The sequence below is a fragment of the Heterodontus francisci genome, chromosome 25, assembly GCF_036365525.1.
Source record: "Heterodontus francisci isolate sHetFra1 chromosome 25, sHetFra1.hap1, whole genome shotgun sequence".
Classification (NCBI taxonomy): Eukaryota; Metazoa; Chordata; class Chondrichthyes; order Heterodontiformes; family Heterodontidae; genus Heterodontus; species Heterodontus francisci.
This window is the reverse complement of record NC_090395.1, coordinates 15,658,302-15,683,015: the sequence shown is the minus strand read 5'-3', so window position 1 is coordinate 15,683,015 and position 24,714 is coordinate 15,658,302. Positions and strand designations below refer to the sequence as shown.

Genomic DNA, 24,714 nt, shown 5'->3' with positions numbered 1-24,714 from the left:
GGTGACCCGGAGAAGGACAGTGACTCAGTTACTGACAGTGATGACCCGGAGAAGAACAGTGACTCAGTTACTGACAGTGATGACCCGGAGGAGGAGAGTGACACTGTTACTGACAGTGATGACCCTGAGAAGGACAGTGGCTCAGTTACTGACAGTAACAGGAGAAGGACAGTGTCTCAGTTACTGACAGTGATGACCCGGAGAAGGACAGTGACTCAGTTACTGCCAGTGATGACCCGGAGAAGAACAGTGGCTCAGTTGCTGACAGTGATGACCCGGAGAAGGACAGTGAATCTGTTACTGACAGTGATGACCCGGAGTAGGACAGTGACTCAGTTACTGACAGTGATGACCCGGAGAAGGACAGTGACTCTGTTACTGACAGTGATGACCCGGAGAAGGACAGTGACTCAGTTACTGACAATAACTGGACAAGGTCAGTGGCTCAGTTACTGACAGTAACTGGACAAGGTCAGTGACTCTGTTACTGACAGTGGTGACCCGGAGAAGGACAGTGACTCAGTTACTGACAGTGATGACCCGGAGAATGACAGTGACTCAGTTACTGACAGTGATGAACCGGAGAAGGACAGTGGCTCAGTTACTGACAGTCACAGGAGAAGGACAGTGACTCAGTTACTGACAGTGATGACCCGGAGAAGGACAGTGACTCAGTTACTGACAGTGATGACCCGGAGAAGGACAGTGACTCAGTTGCTGACAGTGATGACCCGGAAAAGGACAGTGGCTCAGTTACTGACAGTGATGACCCAGAGAAGGACAGTGACTCAGTTACTGACAGTGATGACCCGGAGAAGGACAGTGACTCAGTTACTGACAGTGATGACCCGGAGAAGAACAGTGACTCAGTAACTGACAGTGATGACCCGGAGAAGGAGAGTGACACTGTTACTGACAGTGATGACCCGGAGAAGGACAGTGACTCAGTTACTGACAGTGATGACCCGGAGAAGGACAGTGGCTCAGTTACTGACAGTAACAGGAGAAGGACAGTGACTCAGTTACTGACAGTGATGACCCGGAGAAGGACAGTGACTCAGTTACTGCCAGTGATGACCCGGAGAAGAACAGTGGCTCAGTTGCTGACAGTGATGACCCGGAGAAGGACAGTGACTCTGTTACTGACAGTGATGACCCGGAGTAGGACAGTGACTCAGTTACTGACAGTGATGACCCGGAGAAGGACAGTGACTCTGTTACTGACAGTGATGACCCGGAGAAGGACAGTGACTCAGTTACTGACAGTAACAGGAGAAGGACAGTGACTCAGTTACTGACAGTGATGACCCGGAGAAGGACAGTGACTCAGTTACTGACAGTGATGACCCGGAGAAGGACAGTGGCTCAGTTACTGACAGTGATGACCCGCAGAAGGACAGTGGCTCAGACACTGACAGTAACTGGAGTGGGACAGTGACTCAGTTACTGACAGTGATGACCCGGAGAAGGACAGTGGCTCAGTTACTGACAGTGATGACCCGGAGAAGGACAGTGGCTCAGTTACTGACAGTGATGATCCGGAGAAGGACAGTGGCTCAGTTACTGACAGTGATGACCCGGAGAAGGACAGTGACTCAGTTACTGACAGTAACAGGAGAAGGACAGTGACTCAGTTACTGACAGTGATGACCCGGAGAAGGACACTGACTCAGTTACTGACAGTGATGACCCGGAGAAGGACAGTGACTCAGTTACTGACAGTGATGACCCGGAGAAGGACAGTGACTCAGTTACTGACAGTGATGACCCAGAGAAGGACAGTAACTGGAGAGGGACAGTGACTCAGTTACTGACAGTAATGACCCGGAGAAGGACAGTGGCTCAGTTACTGACAGTGATGACCCGGAGAAGGACAGTGACTCAGTTACTGACAGTGATGACCCGGAGAAGGACAGTGACTCAGTTACTGACAGTAACAGGAGAAGGACAGTGGCTCAGTTACTGACAGTGATGACCCAGAGAAGGACAGTGGCTCAGTTACTGACAGTGATGACCCGGAGAAGGACAGTGGCTCAGTTACTGACAGTGATGACCCAGAGAAGGACAGTGACTCAGTTACTGACAGTGATGACCCGGAGAAGGACAGTGGCTCAGTTAGTGACAGTGATGACCCGGAGAAGGACAGTGGCTCAGTTACTGACAGTGATGACCCGGAGAAGGACAGTGACTCAGTTACTGACAGTGATGACCCGGAGAAGGACAGTGACTCAGTTACTGACAGTGATGACCCGCAGAAGGACAGTGGCTCAGTTACTGACAGTGATGACCCGGAGAAGGACAGTGTCTCAGTTACTGACAGTGATGACCCGGAGAAGGACAGTGACTCAGTTACTGACAGTAACAGGAGAAGGACAGTGTCTCAGTTACTGACAGTGATGACCCGGAGAAGGACACTGACTCAGTTACTGACAGTGATGACCCGGAGAAGGACAGTGACTCAGTTACTGACAGTGATGACCCGGAGAAGGACAGTGACTCAGTTACTGACAGTGATGACCCAGAGAAGGACAGTGACTCAGTTACTGACAGTAACAGGAGAAGGACAGTGACTCAGTTACTGACAGTGATGACCCGCAGAAGGACAGTGGCTCAGTTACTGACAGTGATGAACCAGAGAAGGACAGTGACTCAGTTACTGACAGTAACAGGAGAAGGACAGTGACTCAGTTACTGACAGTGATGACCCGGAGAAGGACACTGACTCAGTTACTGACAGTGATGACCCGGAGAAGGACAGTGACGCAGTTACTGACAGTGATGACCCGGAGAAGGACAGTGACTCAGTTACTGACAGTGATGACCCAGAGAAGGACAGTGACTCAGTTACTGACAGTAACTGGAGAGGGACAGTGACTCAGTTACTGACAGTGATGACCCGGAGAAGGACAGTGGCTCAGTTACTGACAGTGATGACCCGGAGAAGGACAGTGACTCAGTTACTGACAGTGATAACCCGGAGAAGGACAGTGGCTCAGTTACTGACAGTGATGACCCGGAGAAGGACAGTGGCTCAGTTACTGACAGTGATGACCCGGAGAAGGACAGTGGCTCAGTTACTGACAGTGATGACCCGGAGAAGGACAGTGACTCAGTTACTGACAGTGATGACCCGGAGAAGGACAGTGGCTCAGTTAGTGACAGTGATGACCCGGAGAAGGACAGTGGCTCAGTTACTGACAGTGATGACCCGGAGAAGGACAGTGACTCAGTTACTGACAGTGATGACCCGGAGAAGGACAGTGACTCAGTTACTGACAGTGATGACCCAGAGAAGGACAGTGGCTCAGTTACTGACAGTGATGACCCGGAGAAGAACAGTGACTCAGTTACTGACAGTGATGACCCGGAGGAGGAGAGTGACACTGTTACTGACAGTGATGACCCGGAGAAGGACAGTGACTCAGTTACTGACAGTGATGACCCTGAGAAGGACAGTGGCTCAGTTACTGACAGTAACAGGAGAAGGACAGTGACTCAGTTACTGACAGTGATGACCCGGAGAAGGACAGTGACTCAGTTACTGCCAGTGATGACCCGGAGAAGAACAGTGGCTCAGTTGCTGACAGTGATGACCCGGAGAAGGACAGTGAATCTGTTACTGACAGTGATGACCCGGAGTAGGACAGTGACTCAGTTACTGACAGTGATGACCCGGAGAAGGACAGTGACTCTGTTACTGACAGTGATGACCCGGAGAAGGACAGTGACTCAGTTACTGACAATAACTGGACAAGGTCAGTGGCTCAGTTACTGACAGTAACTGGACAAGGTCAGTGACTCTGTTACTGACAGTGGTGACCCGGAGAAGGACAGTGACTCAGTTACTGACAGTGATGACCCGGAGAATGACAGTGACTCAGTTACTGACAGTGATGAACCGGAGAAGGACAGTGGCTCAGTTACTGACAGTCACAGGAGAAGGACAGTGACTCAGTTACTGACAGTGATGACCCGGAGAAGGACAGTGACTCAGTTACTGACAGTGATGACCCGGAGAAGGACAGTGACTCAGTTGCTGACAGTGATGACCCGGAAAAGGACAGTGGCTCAGTTACTGACAGTGATGACCCAGAGAAGGACAGTGACTCAGTTACTGACAGTGATGACCCGGAGAAGGACAGTGACTCTGTTACTGACAGTGGTGACCCGGAGAAGGACAGTGACTCAGTTACTGACAGTGATGACCCGGAGAAGAACAGTGACTCAGTAACTGACAGTGATGACCCGGAGAAGGAGAGTGACACTGTTACTGACAGTGATGACCCGGAGAAGGACAGTGACTCAGTTACTGACAGTGATGACCCGGAGAAGGACAGTGGCTCAGTTACTGACAGTAACAGGAGAAGGACAGTGACTCAGTTACTGACAGTGATGACCCGGAGAAGGACAGTGACTCAGTTACTGCCAGTGATGACCCGGAGAAGAACAGTGGCTCAGTTGCTGACAGTGATGACCCGGAGAAGGACAGTGACTCTGTTACTGACAGTGATGACCCGGAGTAGGACAGTGACTCAGTTACTGACAGTGATGACCCGGAGAAGGACAGTGACTCTGTTACTGACAGTGATGACCCGGAGAAGGACAGTGACTCAGTTACTGACAGTAACAGGAGAAGGACAGTGACTCAGTTACTGACAGTGATGACCCGGAGAAGGACAGTGACTCAGTTACTGACAGTGATGACCCGGAGAAGGACAGTGGCTCAGTTACTGACAGTGATGACCCGGAGAGGGACAGTGACTCAGTTACTGACAGTGACGACCCGCAGAAGGACAGTGGCTCAGACACTGACAGTAACTGGAGTGGGACAGTGACTCAGTTACTGACAGTGATGACCCGGAGAAGGACAGTGGCTCAGTTACTGACAGTGATGACCCGGAGAAGGACAGTGGCTCAGTTACTGACAGTGATGATCCGGAGAAGGACAGTGGCTCAGTTACTGACAGTGATGACCCGGAGAAGGACAGTGACTCAGTTACTGACAGTAACAGGAGAAGGACAGTGACTCAGTTACTGACAGTGATGACCCGGAGAAGGACACTGACTCAGTTACTGACAGTGATGACCCGGAGAAGGACAGTGACTCAGTTACTGACAGTGATGACCCGGAGAAGGACAGTGACTCAGTTACTGACAGTGATGACCCAGAGAAGGACAGTAACTGGAGAGGGACAGTGACTCAGTTACTGACAGTAATGACCCGGAGAAGGACAGTGGCTCAGTTACTGACAGTGATGACCCGGAGAAGGACAGTGACTCAGTTACTGACAGTGATGACCCGGAGAAGGACAGTGACTCAGTTACTGACAGTAACAGGAGAAGGACAGTGGCTCAGTTACTGACAGTGATGACCCAGAGAAGGACAGTGGCTCAGTTACTGACAGTGATGACCCGGAGAAGGACAGTGGCTCAGTTACTGACAGTGATGACCCAGAGAAGGACAGTGACTCAGTTACTGACAGTGATGACCCGGAGAAGGACAGTGGCTCAGTTAGTGACAGTGATGACCCGGAGAAGGACAGTGGCTCAGTTACTGACAGTGATGACCCGGAGAAGGACAGTGACTCAGTTACTGACAGTGATGACCCGGAGAAGGACAGTGACTCAGTTACTGACAGTGATGACCCGCAGAAGGACAGTGGCTCAGTTACTGACAGTGATGACCCGGAGAAGGACAGTGTCTCAGTTACTGACAGTGATGACCCGGAGAAGGACAGTGACTCAGTTACTGACAGTAACAGGAGAAGGACAGTGTCTCAGTTACTGACAGTGATGACCCGGAGAAGGACACTGACTCAGTTACTGACAGTGATGACCCGGAGAAGGACAGTGACTCAGTTACTGACAGTGATGACCCGGAGAAGGACAGTGACTCAGTTACTGACAGTGATGACCCAGAGAAGGACAGTGACTCAGTTACTGACAGTAACAGGAGAAGGACAGTGACTCAGTTACTGACAGTGATGACCCGCAGAAGGACAGTGGCTCAGTTACTGACAGTGATGAACCAGAGAAGGACAGTGACTCAGTTACTGACAGTAACAGGAGAAGGACAGTGACTCAGTTACTGACAGTGATGACCCGGAGAAGGACACTGACTCAGTTACTGACAGTGATGACCCGGAGAAGGACAGTGACGCAGTTACTGACAGTGATGACCCGGAGAAGGACAGTGACTCAGTTACTGACAGTGATGACCCAGAGAAGGACAGTGACTCAGTTACTGACAGTAACTGGAGAGGGACAGTGACTCAGTTACTGACAGTGATGACCCGGAGAAGGACAGTGGCTCAGTTACTGACAGTGATGACCCGGACAAGGACAGTGACTCAGTTACTGACAGTGATAACCCGGAGAAGGACAGTGACTCGGTTACTGACAGTAACAGGAGAAGGACAGTGACTCAGTTACTGACAGTGATGACCCGGAGAAGGACAGTGGCTCAGTTACTGACAGTGATGACCCGGAGAAGGACAGTGACTCAGTTACTGACAGTGATGACCCGGAGAAGGACAGTGGCTCAGTTACTGACAGTGATGACCCGGAGAAGGACAGTGGCTCAGTTACTGACAGTGATGACCCGGAGAAGGACAGTGGCTCAGTTACTGACAGTGATGACCCGGAGAAGGACAGTGACTCAGTTACTGACAGTGATGACCCGGAGAAGGACAGTGGCTCAGTTAGTGACAGTGATGACCCGGAGAAGGACAGTGGCTCAGTTACTGACAGTGATGACCCGGAGAAGGACAGTGACTCAGTTACTGACAGTGATGACCCGGAGAAGGACAGTGACTCAGTTACTGACAGTGATGACCCGCAGAAGGACAGTGGCTCAGTTACTGACAGTGATGACCCGGAGAAGGACAGTGGCTCAGTTACTGACAGTGATGACCCGCAGAAGGACAGTGGCTCAGTTACTGACAGTGATGACCCGCAGAAGGACAGTGGCTCAGTTACGGACAGTGATGACCCGGAGAAGGACAGTGACTCTGTTACTGACAGTGATGACCCGGAGAAGGACAGTGACTCAGTTACTGACAGTGATGACCCGGAGAAGGACAGTGACTCAGTTACTGACAGTGATGACCCGGAGAAGGACAGTGACTCTGTTACTGACAGTGATGACCCAGAGAAGGACAGTGACTCAGTTACTGACAGTAACAGGAGAAGGACAGTGACTCAGTTACTGACAGTGATGACCCGGAGAAGGACAGTGGCTCAGTTACTGACAGTGATGACCCGGAGAAGGACAGTGACTCAGTTACTGACAGTGATGACCCGGAGAAGGACAGTGACTCAGTTACTGACAGTGATGACCCGGAGAAGGACAGTGACTCTGTTACTGACAGTGATGACCCAGAGAAGGACAGTGACTCAGTTACTGACAGTAACAGGAGAAGGACAGTGACTCAGTTACTGACAGTGATGACCCGCAGAAGGACAGTGGCTCAGTTACTGACAGTGATGACCCAGAGAAGGACAGTGACTCAGTTACTGACAGTAACAGGAGAAGGACAGTGACTCAGTTACTGACAGTGATGACCCGGAGAAGGACACTGACTCAGTTACTGACAGTGATGACCCGGAGAAGGACAGTGACTCAGTTACTGACAGTGATGACCCGGAGAAGGACAGTGACTCAGTTACTGACAGTGATGACCCAGAGAAGGACAGTGACTCAGTTACTGACAGTAACTGGAGAGGGACAGTGACTCAGTTACTGACAGTGATGACCCGGAGAAGGACAGTGGCTCAGTTACTGACAGTGATGACCCGGAGAAGGACAGTGACTCAGTTACTGACAGTGATGACCCGGAGAAGGACAGTGACTCAGTTACTGACAGTAACAGGAGAAGGACAGTGACTCAGTTACTGACAGTGATGACCCGGAGAAGGACAGTGGCTCAGTTACTGACAGTGATGACCCGGAGAAGGACAGTGGCTCAGTTACTGACAGTGATGACCCGGAGAAGGAAAGTGGCTCAGTTACTGACAGTGATGACCCGGAGAAGGACAGTGGCTCAGTTAGTGACAGTGATGACCCGGAGAAGGACAGTGGCTCAGTTACTGACAGTGATGACCCGGAGAAGGACAGTAACTCAGTTACTGACAGTGATGACCCGGAGAAGGACAGTGACTCAGTTACTGACAGTGATGACCCGCAGAAGGACAGTGGCTCAGTTACTGACAGTGATGACCAGGAGAAGGACAGTGGCTCAGTTACTGACAGTGATGACCCGCAGAAGGACAGTGGCTCAGTTACTGACAGTGATGACCCGCAGAAGGACAGTGGCTCAGTTACGGACAGTGATGACCCGGAGAAGGACAGTGACTCTGTTACTGACAGTGATGACCCGGAGAAGGACAGTGACTCAGTTACTGACAGTGGTGACCCGGAGAAGGACAGTCACTCAGTTACTGACAGTGATGACCCGGAGAAAGACAGTGACTCAGTTACTGACAGTGATGACCCAGAGAAGAACAGTGGCTCAGTTACTGACAGTAACTGGAGAATGACCGTGACTCAGTTACTGACAGTGGTGACCCGGAGAAGGACAGTGACTCAGTTACTGCCAGTGATGACCCGGAGAAAGACAGTGACTCAGTTACTGACAGTGATGACCCGGAGAAGGACAGTGACTCAGTTACTGACAGTGATGACCCAGAGAAGGACAGTAACTGGAGAGGGACAGTGACTCAGTTACTGACAGTGATGACCCGGAGAAGGACAGTGACTCAGTTACTGACAGTGATGACCCGGAGAAGGATAGTGACTCAGTTACTGACAGTGATGACCCGGAGAAGGACAGTGACTCAGTTACTGACAGTGATGACCCGGAGAAGGACAGTGGCTCAGTTACTGACAGTGATGACCCGGAGAAGGACAGTGGCTCAGTTACTGACAGTGATGACCCGGAGAAGGACAGTGGCTCAGTTACTGACAGTGATGACCCGGAGAAGGACAGTGGCTCAGTTACTGACAGTGATGACCCGGAGAAGGACAGTGGCTCAGTTACTGACAGTGATGACCCGGAGAAGGACAGTGACTCAGTTACTGACAGTGATGACCCGGAGAAGGACAGTGGCTCAGTTAGTGACAGTGATGACCCGGAGAAGGACAGTGGCTCAGTTACTGACAGTGATGACCCGGAGAAGGAAAGTGACTCAGTTACTGACAGTGATGACCCGGAGAAGGACAGTGACTCAGTTACTGACAGTGATGACCCGCAGAAGGACAGTGGCTCAGTTACTGACAGTGATGACCCGGAGAAGGACAGTGGCTCAGTTACTGACAGTGATGACCCGCAGAAGGACAGTGACTCAGTTACTGACAGTAACAGGAGAAGGACAGTGTCTCAGTTACTGACAGTGATGACCCGGAGAAGGACACTGACTCAGTTACTGACAGTGATGACCCGGAGAAGGACAGTGACTCAGTTACTGACAGTGATGACCCGCAGAAGGACAGTGACTCAGTTACTGACAGTGATGACCCAGAGAAGGACAGTGACTCAGTTACTGCCAGTGATGACCCGGAGAAAGACAGTGACTCAGTTACTGACAGTGATGACCCGGAGAAGGACAGTGACTCAGTTACTGACAGTGATGACCCAGAGAAGGACAGTAACTGGAGAGGGACAGTGACTCAGTTACTGACAGTGATGACCCGGAGAAGGACAGTGACTCAGTTACTGACAGTGATGACCCGGAGAAGGATAGTGACTCAGTTACTGACAGTGATGACCCGGAGAAGGACAGTGACTCAGTAACTGACAGTAACAGGAGAAGGACAGTGGCTCAGTTACTGACAGTGATGACCCGGAGAAGGACAGTGGCTCAGTTACTGACAGTGATGACCCGGAGAAGGACAGTGGCTCAGTTACTGACAGTGATGACCCGGAGAAGGACAGTGACTCAGTTACTGACAGTGATGACCCGGAGAAGGACAGTGGCTCAGTTAGTGACAGTGATGACCCGGAGAAGGACAGTGGCTCAGTTACTGACAGTGATGACCCGGAGAAGGAAAGTGACTCAGTTACTGACAGTGATGACCCGGAGAAGGACAGTGACTCAGTTACTGACAGTGATGACCCGCAGAAGGACAGTGGCTCAGTTACTGACAGTGATGACCCGGAGAAGGACAGTGGCTCAGTTACTGACAGTGATGACCCGCAGAAGGACAGTGACTCAGTTACTGACAGTAACAGGAGAAGGACAGTGTCTCAGTTACTGACAGTGATGACCCGGAGAAGGACACTGACTCAGTTACTGACAGTGATGACCCGGAGAAGGACAGTGACTCAGTTACTGACAGTGATGACCCGGAGAAGGACAGTGACTCAGTTACTGACAGTGATGACCCAGAGAAGGACAGTGACTCAGTTACTGACAGTAACTGGAGAGGGACAGTGACTCAGTTACTGACAGTGATGACCCGGAGAAGGACAGTGGCTCAGTTACTGACAGTGATGACCCGGAGAAGGACAGTGACTCAGTTACTGACAGTGATGACCCGGAGAAGGACAGTGACTCAGTTACTGACAGTGATGACCCGGAGAAGGACAGTGACTCTGTTACTGACAGTGATGACCCAGAGAAGGACAGTGACTCAGTTACTGACAGTAACAGGAGAAGGACAGTGACTCAGTTACTGACAGTGATGACCCGGAGAAGGACACTGACTCAGTTACTGACAGTGATGACCCGGAGAAGGACAGTGACTCAGTTACTGACAGTGATGACCCGGAGAAGGACAGTGACTCAGTTACTGACAGTGATGACCCAGAGAAGGACAGTGACTCAGTTACTGACAGTAACTGGAGAGGGACAGTGACTCAGTTACTGACAGTGATGACCCGGAGAAGGACAGTGGCTCAGTTACTGACAGTGATGACCCGGAGAAGGACAGTGACTCAGTTACTGACAGTGATGACCTGGAGAAGGACAGTGACTCAGTTACTGACAGTAACAGGAGAAGGACAGTGACTCAGTTACTGACAGTGATGACCCGGAGAAGGACAGTGGCTCAGTTACTGACAGTGATGACCCGGAGAAGGACAGTGGCTCAGTTACTGACAGTGATGACCCGGAGAAGGACAGTGGCTCAGTTACCGACAGTGATGACCCGGAGAAGGACAGTGACTCAGTTACTGACAGTGATGACCCGGAGAAGGACAGTGGCTCAGTTAGTGACAGTGATAACCCGGAGAAGGACAGTGGCTCAGTTACTGACAGTGATGACCCGGAGAAGGACAGTGACTCAGTTACTGACAGTGATGACCCGGAGAAGGACAGTGACTCAGTTACTGACAGTGATGACCCGCAGAAGGACAGTGGCTCAGTTACTGACAGTGATGACCCGGAGAAGGACAGTGGCTCAGTTACTGACAGTGATGACCCGCAGAAGGACAGTGGCTCAGTTACTGACAGTGATGACCCGGAGAAGGACAGTGGCTCAGTTACCGACAGTGATGACCCGGAGAAGGACAGTGACTCAGTTACTGACAGTGATGACCCGCAGAAGGACAGTGGCTCAGTTACGGACAGTGATGACCCGGAGAAGGACAGTGACTCTGTTACTGACAGTGGTGACCCGGAGAAGGACAGTCACTCAGTTACTGACAGTGATGACCCGGAGAAAGACAGTGACTCAGTTACTGACAGTGATGACCCGGAGAAGAACAGTGGCTCAGTTACTGACAGTAACTGGAGAATGACCGTGACTCAGTTACTGACAGTGGTGACCCGGAGAAGGACAGTGACTCAGTTACTGCCAGTGATGACCCGGAGAAAGACAGTGACTCAGTTACTGACAGTGATGACCCGGAGAAGGACAGTGACTCAGTTACTGACAGTGATGACCCGGAGAAGGACAGTGACTCAGTTCCTGACAGTGATGACCCGGAGAAAGACAGTGACTCAGTTACTGCCAGTGATGACCCGGAGAAGGACAGTGACTCTGTTACTGACAGTGGTGACCCGAAAAAGGACAGTGACTCAGTTAGTGACAGTAACTGGACAAGGTCAGTGGCTCAGTTACTGACAGTAACTGGACAAGGTCAGTGACTCTGTTACTGACAGTGGTGACCCGGAGAAGGACAGTGACTCAGTTACTGACAGTGATGACCCGGTGAATGACAGTGACTCAGTTACTGACAGTGATGACCCGGAGAAGGACAGTGGCTCAGTTACTGACAGTCACAGGAGAAGGACAGTGACTCAGTTACTGACAGTGATGACCCGGAGAAGGACAGTGACTCAGTTACTGACAGTGATGACCCGGAGAAGGACAGTGACTCAGTTGCTGACAGTGATGACCCGGAAAAGGACAGTGGCTCAGTTACTGACAGTGATGACCCGGAGAAGGACAGTGGCTCAGTTACTGACAGTCACAGGAGAAGGACAGTGACTCAGTTACTGACAGTGATGACCCGGAGAAGGACAGTGACTCAGTTACTGACAGTGATGACCCGGAGAAGGACAGTGACTCAGTTGCTGACAGTGATGACCCGGAAAAGGACAGTGGCTCAGTTACTGACAGTGATGACCCAGAGAAGGACAGTGACTCAGTTACTGACAGTGATGACCCGGAGGAGGACAGTGGCTCAGTTACTGACAGTAGCAGGAGAAGGACAGTGACTCAGTTACTGACAGTGATGACCCGGAGAAAGACAGTGACTCAGTTACTGCCAGTGATGACCCGGAGAAGGACAGTGACTCTGTTACTGACAGTGGTGACCCGGAGAAGGACAGTGACTCAGTTACTGACAGTGATGACCCGGAGAAGAACAGTGACTCAGTTACTGACAGTGATGACCCGGAGAAGGAGAGTGACACTGTTACTGACAGTGATGATCCGGAGAAGGACAGTGACTCAGTTACTGACAGTGATGACCCGGAGAAGGACAGTGGCTCAGTTACTGACAGTAACAGGAGAAGGACAGTGACTCAGTTACTGACAGTGATGACCCGGAGAAGGACAGTGACTCAGTTACTGCCAGTGATGACCCGGAGAAGAACAGTGGCTCAGTTGCTGACAGTGATGACCCGGAGAAGGACAGTGAATCTGTTACTGACAGTGATGACCCGGAGTAGGACAGTGACTCAGTTACTGACAGTGATGACCCGGAGAAGGACAGTGACTCTGTTACTGACAGTGATGACCCGGAGAAGGACAGTGACTCAGTTACTGACAGTAACAGGAGAAGGACAGTGACTCAGTTACTGACAGTGATGACCCGGAGAAGGACAGTGACTCAGTTACTGACAGTGATGACCCGGAGAAGGACAGTGGCTCAGTTACTGACAGTGATGACCCGGAGAGGGACAGTGACTCAGTTACTGACAGTGACGACCCGCAGAAGGACAGTGGCTCAGACACTGACAGTAACTGGAGTGGGACAGTGACTCAGTTACTGACAGTGGTGACCCGGAGAAGGACAGTGGCTCAGTTACTGACAGTGATGACCCGGAGAAGGACAGTGGCTCAGTTACTGACAGTGATGACCCGGAGAAGGACAGTGGCTCAGTTACTGACAGTGATGACCCGGAGAAGGACAGTGACTCAGTTACTGACAGTGGTGACCCGAAAAAGGACAGTGACTCAGTTAGTGACAGTGATGACCCGGAGAAGGACAGTGACTCAGTTACTGACAGTGATGACCCGGAGAAGGACAGTGACTCTGTTACTGACAGTGATGACCCGGAGAAGGACAGTGGCTCAGTTGCTGACAGTGATGACCCGGAGAAGGACACTGACTCTGTTACTGACAGTGATGACCCGGAGAAGAACAGTGGCTCAGTTGCTGACAGTGATGACCCGGAGAAGGACAGTGAATCTGTTACTGACAGTGATGACCCGGAGAAGGACAGTGAATCTGTTACTGACAGTGATGACCCGGAGAAGGACAGTGGCTCAGTTACTGACAGTGATGACCCGGAGAAGGACAGTGGCTCAGTTACTGACAGTGATGACCCGCAGAAGGACAGTGACTCAGTTACTGACAGTGATGACCCGGAGAAGGACAGTGACTCAGTTACTGCCAGTGATGACCCGGAGAAGAACAGTGGCTCAGTTACTGACAGTAACTGGACAAGGTCAGTGGCTCAGTTACTGACAGTAACTGGACAAGGTCAGTGACTCTGTTACTGACAGTGGTGACCCGGAGAAGGACAGTGACTCAGTTACTGACAGTGATGACCCGGAGAATGACAGTGACTCAGTTACTGACAGTGATGACCCGGAGAAGGACAGTGGCTCAGTTACTGACAGTCACAGGAGAAGGACAGTGACTCAGTTACTGACAGTGATGACCCGGAGAAGGACAGTGACTCAGTTACTGACAGTGATGACCCGGAGAAGGATAGTGACTCAGTTACTGACAGTGATGACCCGGAGAAGAACAGTGGCTCAGTTGCTGACAGTGATGACCCGGAGAAGGACAGTGAATCTGTTACTGACAGTGATGACCCGGAGAAGGACAGTGACTCAGTTACTGCCAGTGATGACCCGGAGAAGAACAGTGGCTCAGTTGCTGACAGTGATGACCCGGAGAAGGACAGTGACTCAGTTACTGACAGTGATGACCCGGAGAAGGACAGTGGCTCAGTTACTGACAGTAGCAGGAGAAGGACAGTGACTCAGTTACTGACAGTGATGACCCGGAGAAAGACAGTGACTCAGTTACTGCCAGTGATGACCCGGAGAAGGACAGTGACTCTGTTACTGACAGTGGTGACCCGGAGAAGGACAGTGACTCAGTTACTGACAGTGATGACCCGGAGAAGAACAGTGACTCAGTTACTGACAGTGATGACCCGGAGGAGGAGAGTGATACTGTTACTGACAGTGATGACCCGGAGAAGGACAGTGACTCAGTTACTGACAGTGATGACCCTGAGAAGGACAGTGGCTCAGTTACTGACAGTAACAGGAGAAGGACAGTGACTCAGTTACTGACAGTGATGACCCGGAGAAGGACAGTGACTCAGTTACTGCCAGTGATGACCCGGAGAAGAACAGTGGCTCAGTTGCTGACAGTGATGACCTGGAGAAGGACAGTGAATCTGTTACTGACAGTGATGACCCGGAGTAGGACAGTGACTCAGTTACTGACAGTGATGACCCGTAGAAGGACAGTGACTCTGTTACTGACAGTGATGACCCGGAGAAGGACAGTGACTCAGTTACTGACAGTAACTGGACAAGGTCAGTGGCTCAGTTACTGACAGTAACTGGACAAGGTCAGTGACTCTGTTACTGACAGTGGTGACCCGGAGAAGGACAGTGACTCAGTTACTGACAGTGATGACCCGGTGAATGACAGTGACTCAGTTACTGACAGTGATGACCCGGAGAAGGACAGTGGCTCAGTTACTGACAGTCACAGGAGAAGGACAGTGACTCAGTTACTGACAGTGATGACCCGGAGAAGGACAGTGACTCAGTTACTGACAGTGATGACCCGGAGAAGGACAGTGACTCAGTTGCTGACAGTGATGACCCGGAAAAGGACAGTGGCTCAGTTACTGACAGTGATGACCCGGAGAAGGACAGTGGCTCAGTTACTGACAGTCACAGGAGAAGGACAGTGACTCAGTTACTGACAGTGATGACCCGGAGAAGGACAGTGACTCAGTTACTGACAGTGATGACCCGGAGAAGGACAGTGACTCAGTTGCTGACAGTGATGACCCGGAAAAGGACAGTGGCTCAGTTACTGACAGTGATGACCCAGAGAAGGACAGTGACTCAGTTACTGACAGTGATGACCCGGAGGAGGACAGTGGCTCAGTTACTGACAGTAGCAGGAGAAGGACAGTGACTCAGTTACTGACAGTGATGACCCGGAGAAAGACAGTGACTCAGTTACTGCCAGTGATGACCCGGAGAAGGACAGTGACTCTGTTACTGACAGTGGTGACCCGGAGAAGGACAGTGACTCAGTTACTGACAGTGATGACCCGGAGAAGAACAGTGACTCAGTTACTGACAGTGATGACCCGGAGAAGGAGAGTGACACTGTTACTGACAGTGATGATCCGGAGAAGGACAGTGACTCAGTTACTGACAGTGATGACCCGGAGAAGGACAGTGGCTCAGTTACTGACAGTAACAGGAGAAGGACAGTGACTCAGTTACTGACAGTGATGACCCGGAGAAGGACAGTGACTCAGTTACTGCCAGTGATGACCCGGAGAAGAACAGTGGCTCAGTTGCTGACAGTGATGACCCGGAGAAGGACAGTGAATCTGTTACTGACAGTGATGACCCGGAGTAGGACAGTGACTCAGTTACTGACAGTGATGACCCGGAGAAGGACAGTGACTCAGTTACTGACAGTGATGACCCGGAGAAGGACAGTGGCTCAGTTACTGACAGTGATGACCCGGAGAGGGACAGTGACTCAGTTACTGACAGTGACGACCCGCAGAAGGACAGTGGCTCAGACACTGACAGTAACTGGAGTGGGACAGTGACTCAGTTACTGACAGTGGTGACCCGGAGAAGGACAGTGGCTCAGTTACTGACAGTGATGACCCGGAGAAGGACAGTGGCTCAGTTACTGACAGTGATGACCCGGAGAAGGACAGTGGCTCAGTTACTGACAGTGATGACCCGGAGAAGGACAGTGACTCAGTTACTGACAGTGATGACCCGGAGAAGGACAGTGACTCAGTTACTGACAGTGATGACCCGGAGAAGGACAGTGACTCAGTTACTGACAGTGATGACCCGGAGAAGGACAGTGACTCAGTTACTGACAGTGATGACCCGGAGAAGGACAGTGACTCTGTTACTGACAGTGATGACCCAGAGAAGGACAGTGACTCAGTTACTGACAGTAACAGGAGAAGGACAGTGACTCAGTTACTGACAGTGATGACCCGGAGAAGGACACTGACTCAGTTACTGACAGTGATGACCCGGAGAAGGACAGTGACTCAGTTACTGACAGTGATGACCCGGAGAAGGACAGTGACTCAGTTACTGACAGTGATGACCCAGAGAAGGACAGTGACTCAGTTACTGACAGTAACTGGAGAGGGACAGTGACTCAGTTACTGACAGTGATGACCCGGAGAAGGACAGTGGCTCAGTTACTGACAGTGATGACCCGGAGAAGGACAGTGACTCAGTTACTGACAGTGATGACCCGGAGAAGGACAGTGACTCAGTTACTGACAGTAACAGGAGAAGGACAGTGACTCAGTTACTGACAGTGATGACCCGGAGAAGGACAGTGGCTCAGTTACTGACAGTGATGACCCGGAGAAGGACAGTGGCTCAGTTACTGACAGTGATGACCCGGAGAAGGACAGTGGCTCAGTTACTGACAGTGATGACCCGGAGAAGGACAGTGACTCAGTTACTGACAGTGATGACCCGGAGCAGGACAGTGGCTCAGTTAGTGACAGTGATGACCCGGAGAAGGACAGTGGCTCAGTTACTGACAGTGATGACCCGGAGAAGGACAGTGACTCAGTTACTGACAGTGATGACCCGGAGAAGGACAGTGACTCAGTTACTGACAGTGATGACCCGCAGAAGGACAGTGGCTCAGTTACTGACAGTGATGACCCGGAGAAGGACAGTGGCTCAGTTACTGACAGTGATGACCCGCAGAAGGACAGTGGCTCAGTTACTGACAGTGATGACCCGCAGAAGGACAGTGACTCTGTTACTGACAGTGATGACCCGGAGAAGGACAGTGACTCAGTTACTGACAGTGGTGACCCGGAGAAGGACAGTCACTCAGTTACTGACAGTGATGACCCGGAGAAAGACAGTGACTCAGTTACTGACAGTGATGACCCGGAGAAGAACAGTGGCTCAGTTACTGACAGTAACTGGAGAATGACCGTGACTCAGTTACTGACAGTGGTGACCCGGAGAAGGACAGTGACTCAGTTACTGCCAGTGATGACCCGGAGAAAGACAGTGACTCAGTTACTGACAGTGATGACCCGGAGAAGGACAGTGACTCAGTTACTGACAGTGATGACCCGGAGAAGGACAGTGACTCAGTTACTGACAGTGATGACCCGGAGAAGGACAGTGACTCGGTGGGTGGCACCGGGGATGATTTGCAGCCAATTGCCAGCGAGGCAGCAGATGCCCTCATCACCGCTGCCAAGTCCCCCCTCATCCCCTCCGAGGAACTCTGGGAATTCATGGCTGACAAACTGGGTTGCCATGAAAAGTTCCAACTTGCACTCGACCGATGTTCGGAGCTGGCACTGCTCGCCAGGTCCATCCACTCTGCTGCGAAGGCCACAAACATGAGTAACAATATGGACTGACCCTCGCGCCACTAGTTCAAGACGTTCCTCACAGGGCTGCTGAGGGAGTGGAGGATCATGAGTGACTCCACTCCCTCCCCACAGGAGGGTGTTGGTGGCATTTGGCTCTTGCCATGAAGACAATAACAGCGAGCCTCAACATCGATGGCAGCAGAGAGGCTCACCAGAGATTTCTCAACTTCTCGCTCCTTAAGGAAGGGAAGTAAGCAGTGTGCTTCCTGCAGGAAACCCACACAGTTCCAAGAGACAAAGCCATGAGGCTCCTGGAGTGGCAAGGAGGAGTCCATATGAGCCACCTGACTCCAATTCAGGCGGAGTGGCTATCTGGAAATCTTGGGGGTCAGAGAGGCTGTGCCAGGCCGCCTGCTCCGTCTCACCGTCTGGCTGGGGGACGAGCGATTCCAGGAATAGTTCCATTGATTTTGGGCTGTCTGGAGAAGGAAGCAGTGGGGCCTACCCTCCTTGAGGCTACGGTGGGTCGTGGGCAAGACTCATACTGCAGCTTCTGTCAGGAGTACGTGAGGGGGTCGACCAGGAGGTAGAAGGCCAGGGTCGAGAGGATGGACCAAGAAGTGCTCGACCTGGAATCCTGTCTCGGTCAAGCTGTTGAAGACCTGGCCCTGTGGAAAGTTTACAAAGAGAACGGGGGCGCTGAAGGATCTGCAACTCGTTGTGTCTTGAGGCACGTCGTGAGGTCGCAGATTCAGTTCCTCCAGGACTGGGACTGCAACTCACCTTCATCTACTCAAAGAACAGACAGGGGTCCATAAGCAGACCCTGGCTGCTGGCCAATGACAGATCCCTGGTCGCGGATCCGGAGGGCATCGGTGCCCAGGCCTAGGCCGACTATGACGCTCGCTTTTCTCCGGATCCGTCCAGCGAGGATGCTCACAGAGTTTTGTGGGAGGACCTGCTGAAGGACAGCCCGGAGGGCGCCGAGTGACTCGGTGCACCCCTCAGCCTGGAGGAGCTGACTGGTGCCCTTGACCACAGAATCACATAGTTTCACAGTGCAGAAGGGGGCCATTCGGACCATCATGTCCGCACCCGCTTTCCGAGTGTGCAAATCACCTAATGCCATTCCCCTGACTTCTCCCCATAACCCTGCACATTCTTCCTTTTCACATAACAGTCTAATTCCCTTTTGAAAGCCTCAATTGAACCTGCCTCCACCACACTCTCAGGCAATGTCGTCAAGGAAATCTCACTCACAAAACTAACACCCAGTGTCTCAAACACTCCCAGGGCAGGTACAGTATGGGGTTAGATACAAAGTAAAGCTCCCTCTACACTGTCCTATCAAACACTCCCAGGATAGATACACAATAAAACTCCTGCTACAATGTTAATTCTCTGTTAATTGTGTTTAATTATGTGCACGTGGTAGGCATTAACTGGGGATTCACTTCTGTCCCGATAAAGGAACAGTCTGAAACTGCGGTTGCTGGGGTTAGCATTCCAGATCCTAAACACTCGCTGCATGAAAAAAATTTTCCTCACGACACTTTTGCTTCTTTTGCCAGTCACTTGAAATCTGTGCCCTCTCGTTCTCGATCCTTTCACAAGTGGGAACAGTTTCTCTCTATCTACTCTGTCCAGACCTCTCATGATTTTGAATACCTCTATCAAATCACCTCTCAGCCTTCTCTTCTCCAAGGAAAACCGTCCTAACTTCTCCAATCTACCTTCATAACTGAAATTCCTCATCCCCTGAAACATTCTCATGAATCTTTTCTGTACTCTCTCCAATGCCCTCACAACTTTCCTAAAGTGCGGTGCTCAGAACTGGATACAATACTCCAACTAGTATCTTATACATGTTCAACATAACCTCCTTGCTCTTGTACTCTATGCACCTATTAATAAAACCCAGGATACTGTATGCTTTATAAACAACCCTCTCAACCTGTCCTGCCACCTTCAATGACTTATGCACATATACACCCAGGTCCCTATGCTCCTGCACCCACTTTAGAATTGTACGCTTTATATTATATTGTCTCTCCATGTTCTTCCTACCAAAATCAATCACTTCACTCCACTTTAGTAGGAAGAATAAAAAAGAGGCATATTATCTAAATGGTGAGAGATTGCAGAGCTCTGAGATGCAGAGGGATCTGGGTGTCCTAGTGCATGAATCGCAAAATGTATGTTAGTATGCAGGTACAGCACGTAATTAGGAAAGCTAATAGAATGTTATTGTCTATCGCGAGGGCAATTGAATACAAAAGTATGGAGGCTATGCTTCAGTTATACAGGGCATTGGTGAGACCACATCTGGATTACTGTGTACAGTATTGGTCTCCTTATTTAAGCAAGAATGTAAATGCGTTGGAAGCAGTTCAGAGAAGGTTTACTAGACTAATACCTGGAATGGGCGGGCTGTCTTATGAGGAAAGGTTGGACAGACTAGGCTTGTATCCGCTGGAATTTAGAAGAGTAAGAGGCGACTTGATTGAAACATATAAGATTCTGAGGGGTTTTGACAGGGTGGATGTGGAAAGGATGTTTCCTCTTGTGGGAGAATCTAGAACTAGGGGTCACTGTTTAAAAATAAGGGGCCGCCCATTTAAGACAGAGATAAGGAGAAATTTTTTCTCTCAGAGGGTCGTGAGTCTTTGGAATTCTCTTCCTCAAAAGGCGGTGGAAGCAGAGTCTTTGAATATTTTCAAGGCAGAGGTAGATAGATTCTTGATAAACAAGGGGGTGGAAGGTTATTGGGGGTAGGTGGAAATGTGGAGTAATCAGTGCGGCCATGAACTTATTGAATGGTGGAGCAGGCTTGAGGGGTCGAGTGGCCTACTCCTGCTCCTAATTCGTATGTTCGTATGTTTGTTCACATTTCTTCGCATTGAACTTCATCTGCCACCTGTCTGCCCATTCCACCAGCTTGTCTATGTCCTTTTGAAGTTCTACATCATGCTGCTCACAGTTCACAATGCTTCCAAGTTTAGTGTCATCAGGAAGAGCAAGGATCCCAACACTAACTCCTGGGGAACTCCACTACAAACCTTCCCCCAGCTCTAAAAACATCCAGTAACCACTACTCTCTGTTCCCTGTCACTCAGTCAATTATGTATCCATGTTGCTACTGTCCCTTTTATTCCATGAGCTATAAGTTTGCTCACAAGTCTGTTGTGCGGCACTGTATCAGACACCGTTTGGAAGTCTGAAATATAAACAGAAAGTGCTGGAAATACTCAGATCTGGCAGCATTTACGAACAGAGAAACAGAATTAACGTTTCAGGTCTGTGACCTTTCATCTGTATGCTGCCACAGAGTGTCTGATTAAGGTTAACAGGTCCTTGACGGTACCCCTTCACTTCGGGAGAGGAGTGGGTCAGGGGTGCCCATATCTGACCAGTTATATGCCATCTGCATAGAGCCTTTCTTGTGCCTCTTGGAGAGGAGGTTGATGGGACTGACTCCGTGTGGGCTGAGCATGGAAGTCATCCTTTTGGCTTATACTGTTGATGTGCTCCTCATGGTCATGGAGCCGTCGACCTGCGGAGGATATGCCAGTGTCCTCCGCGGCGTCCTCCGCCAGGATCAACTGGGAGAAATGTTCTGGACTCCTGTTGAGTCAGTGGCAGCTGGATTCCCTGCCGGAGGAGCTCAGGCCTTTTGCCTGGAGCACAACCCACCTCCTCTACCTGGGCGCCTATCTTAGCCCTGCTGAGGACGCCTGGCTGGCGAATTGGCAAGAGCTGTAGGCCAGGGTCACCATTCACCTAGGACGGTGGACAGGACTGCTCCAAGTATTGTCCTACAGGTGTCGAGTGCTGATCATAAACCAACTGGTGGCCGCGATGCTGTGGTACCGGTTGGTCACTTTGATCCCTCTCCCGGAGTTTGTCACCAAGATACAAAAGAAACCAGTCGGCTTCTTCTGGGGCGACTCTGCCGCAGTGCTGAGTCTCCCACTTAGGGAGGGCGGTCAGGCGCTGGTGTGCCTTCACACCCAGGAGGCAACTTACTGCCCTCAAACCCTGCAGAGATACATATACGTCGAGCCGCCTCCCAGGTGGTGTGCCCTGGCGACATATTTCTTCCGCCAGCTGCACAACCTCAGCTACGACACACAGCTCCTGTTTATAAAGCTTGAGAGTTTCTGTGCCTCCTTGCGGGAGCTGCCTGTGTTTTATCAGGAACTGAGAAGGGTCTGGAATATGGTCACCTCCAGCTGGAGCTCTGCCCCCAGTCAGAGTGGCAGCTGTTCCTCCAGGAGCTGCTGCTCAGGAACCCATACCTGCAACAGAACAGGTTCGTGTGTCTGATGGATGAAAACGCTGGCTGCCAAGGTGACCAGAGTCCGGGGTGTTCTGAATGGTGGAGGATCTGCATGATGTGTGTCCTTGGGTAGTGTCCAGCTCGTGGCCAAAGCCATTGAGAATCTTAAAAATGTTGTACTTGGACCTGACTGCACTTGGTGTCGAGGTGGCCCAGGCTTGTGTAGCATTCCCATCTGAGCTTCAGTCCCATGCTCCTGATCTTTGACCACCCGGTGCGGAGGGGAGTGGGCAGATTGGAGGACCTCCTCATGGGACTGCCTCTGGGCCTGGCCCAGATGGCCGTCAACAGGTCCAAGCAGTCGGCACTCGAGGGGGTTGTTCAATACGATTGTCTGCCTCTCTTCCGTGGCTACGTCCACACCCGGGTGTCCCTGGCACACGTGGGGTCCAACAGTACACTTGAGGCCTTCCGCGACCGGTGGGCACCAGGGGGACTGGAGTGCATCATCACCCCGAGGAATGTTATTTTAATTTGAACAGTTGTCTTCTTTAAAGTTTTTGTTACAGTAAATTACAGTGGTGTCCCTTCAATAGGGGAACTAGTCTCTCCTTTTCAGTTATCATTAGGTTCAAAAGAGGTATAAATAGACACAGATTAAAACTATGGCTGTTGGGGTTAGGAGGTGTATGCTTGTAATGTATAACTCTGTGCAAGCAAATGTAGAAGCAGGTAAAGATTGGCTCCTGCTCTATCCTTAAACAACTGGCTATCTGGAATAGAACAGATAGAACAGGGGTTGAGGGTGGAAGTGGAAGGACCCTCTCGGACTCCCCTAGTCTTCGGTTTCCCTCGACTTTGCACAGGTTCGCTTTGTGACTCAGGGTGGTTGGTTGAGAAACTGTAAATAGTCTGGAGCAGGCTATGAACTGCAGCCTTATCAGTCATGCTTCTCAGAACACACTACCAACAACCAGCCTACTTACCAACTTGAAATTCAAGGAATTGGTGTCATCTTCCGGAAGAGGCAGGAACACAGCGAGGGCCACACAGTTGGCAAAGATGGTGATCAGGATGATAATTTCAAAGGGTCTGTCAATGTCGTCAAGGAAATCTCACTCACAAAACTAACACCCAGAGTCCCAAACACTCCCAGGGCAGGTACAGTACAGATTAGATACAGAGTAAAGCTCCCTCTACACTGTCCCATCAAACACTCCCAGGACAGGTACCGTACAGGTTAGATACACAATAAAACTCCCACTACACTGTCCCATCAAACACTCCCAGGACAGGTACAGTACAGATTAGATACAGAGTAAATCTCCCTCTACACTGTCCCATCAAACACTCCCAGGACAGGTACAGTACAGATTAGATACAGAGTAAATCTCCCTCTACACTGTCCCATCAAACACTCCCAGGGCAGGTACAGCACGGGGTTAGATACAGAGTAAAGCTCCCTCTACACTGTCCCATCAAACACTCCCAGGGCAGGTACAGTACAGATTAGATACAGTAAATCTCCCTCTACACTGTCCCATCAAACACTCCCAGGACAGGTACAGCACGGGGTTAGATACAGAGTAAAGCTCCCTCTACACTGTCCCCATCAAACACTCCCAGGGCAGGTACAGTACAGATTAGATACAGTAAATCTCCCTCTGCACTGTCCCATCAAACACTCCCAGGACAGGTACAGCACAATTTGAGTTTTTGCTTATAAAAGAAAAAAAAACAGATTAGATACACAATAAAACTCCCGCTACACTGTCCCATCAAACACTCCCAGGACAGGTACAGTACAGATTAGATATACAATAAAACTCCCGCTACAATGTTAATTCTATATTAATTTTGTTTAATTATGAGCACGTGATAGGCATTAACTGGAGATTCACTTCTGCCCTGATAAAGGAGCAGTCTGAAACTGCAGTTGTTGGGGTTAGGAGGTGTATGTTTGCAATGTGTAACTCTATAAATAAATGCTTATAAAAGTGGAGAAAGATTAGCTCCACCACCTGGATTTCTGGACTATAGGTAACTGAGGATGGCTGCATGAAGGTGAAGGTTGGAAAGTAAGAAAATATTTTTCAGACAGAAAACTATAATCTGAGTAGCCATTATGGGAAATGGCTGAAATTAAATGTAAATTGTCG

At 50.6% G+C, this 24,714-nt stretch overlaps 1 protein-coding gene across 6 annotated transcripts in view; it reads right to left on the bottom strand.

Moving 5' to 3' along the window:
- cacna1sa (calcium channel, voltage-dependent, L type, alpha 1S subunit, a) overlaps window positions 1-24,714 on the bottom strand; it is a 722,633-nt gene that overhangs the window by 640,493 nt on the left and 57,426 nt on the right. For 5 of the 6 annotated variants that reach the window (XR_010977454.1, XM_068056913.1, XM_068056914.1 and 2 more), the window contains exon 2: window positions 23,542-23,647. The exons of the other annotated variant lie outside the window; for it this stretch is intronic. Coding sequence is in view for 4 of the 5 variants with exons in the window: in XM_068056913.1 (XP_067913014.1) it covers window positions 23,542-23,647 (106 nt within the window). In the remaining variant the exon portion in view is untranslated. The remainder of the gene's footprint in view (window positions 1-23,541; window positions 23,648-24,714) is intronic. 6 annotated transcript variants of the gene reach the window in all.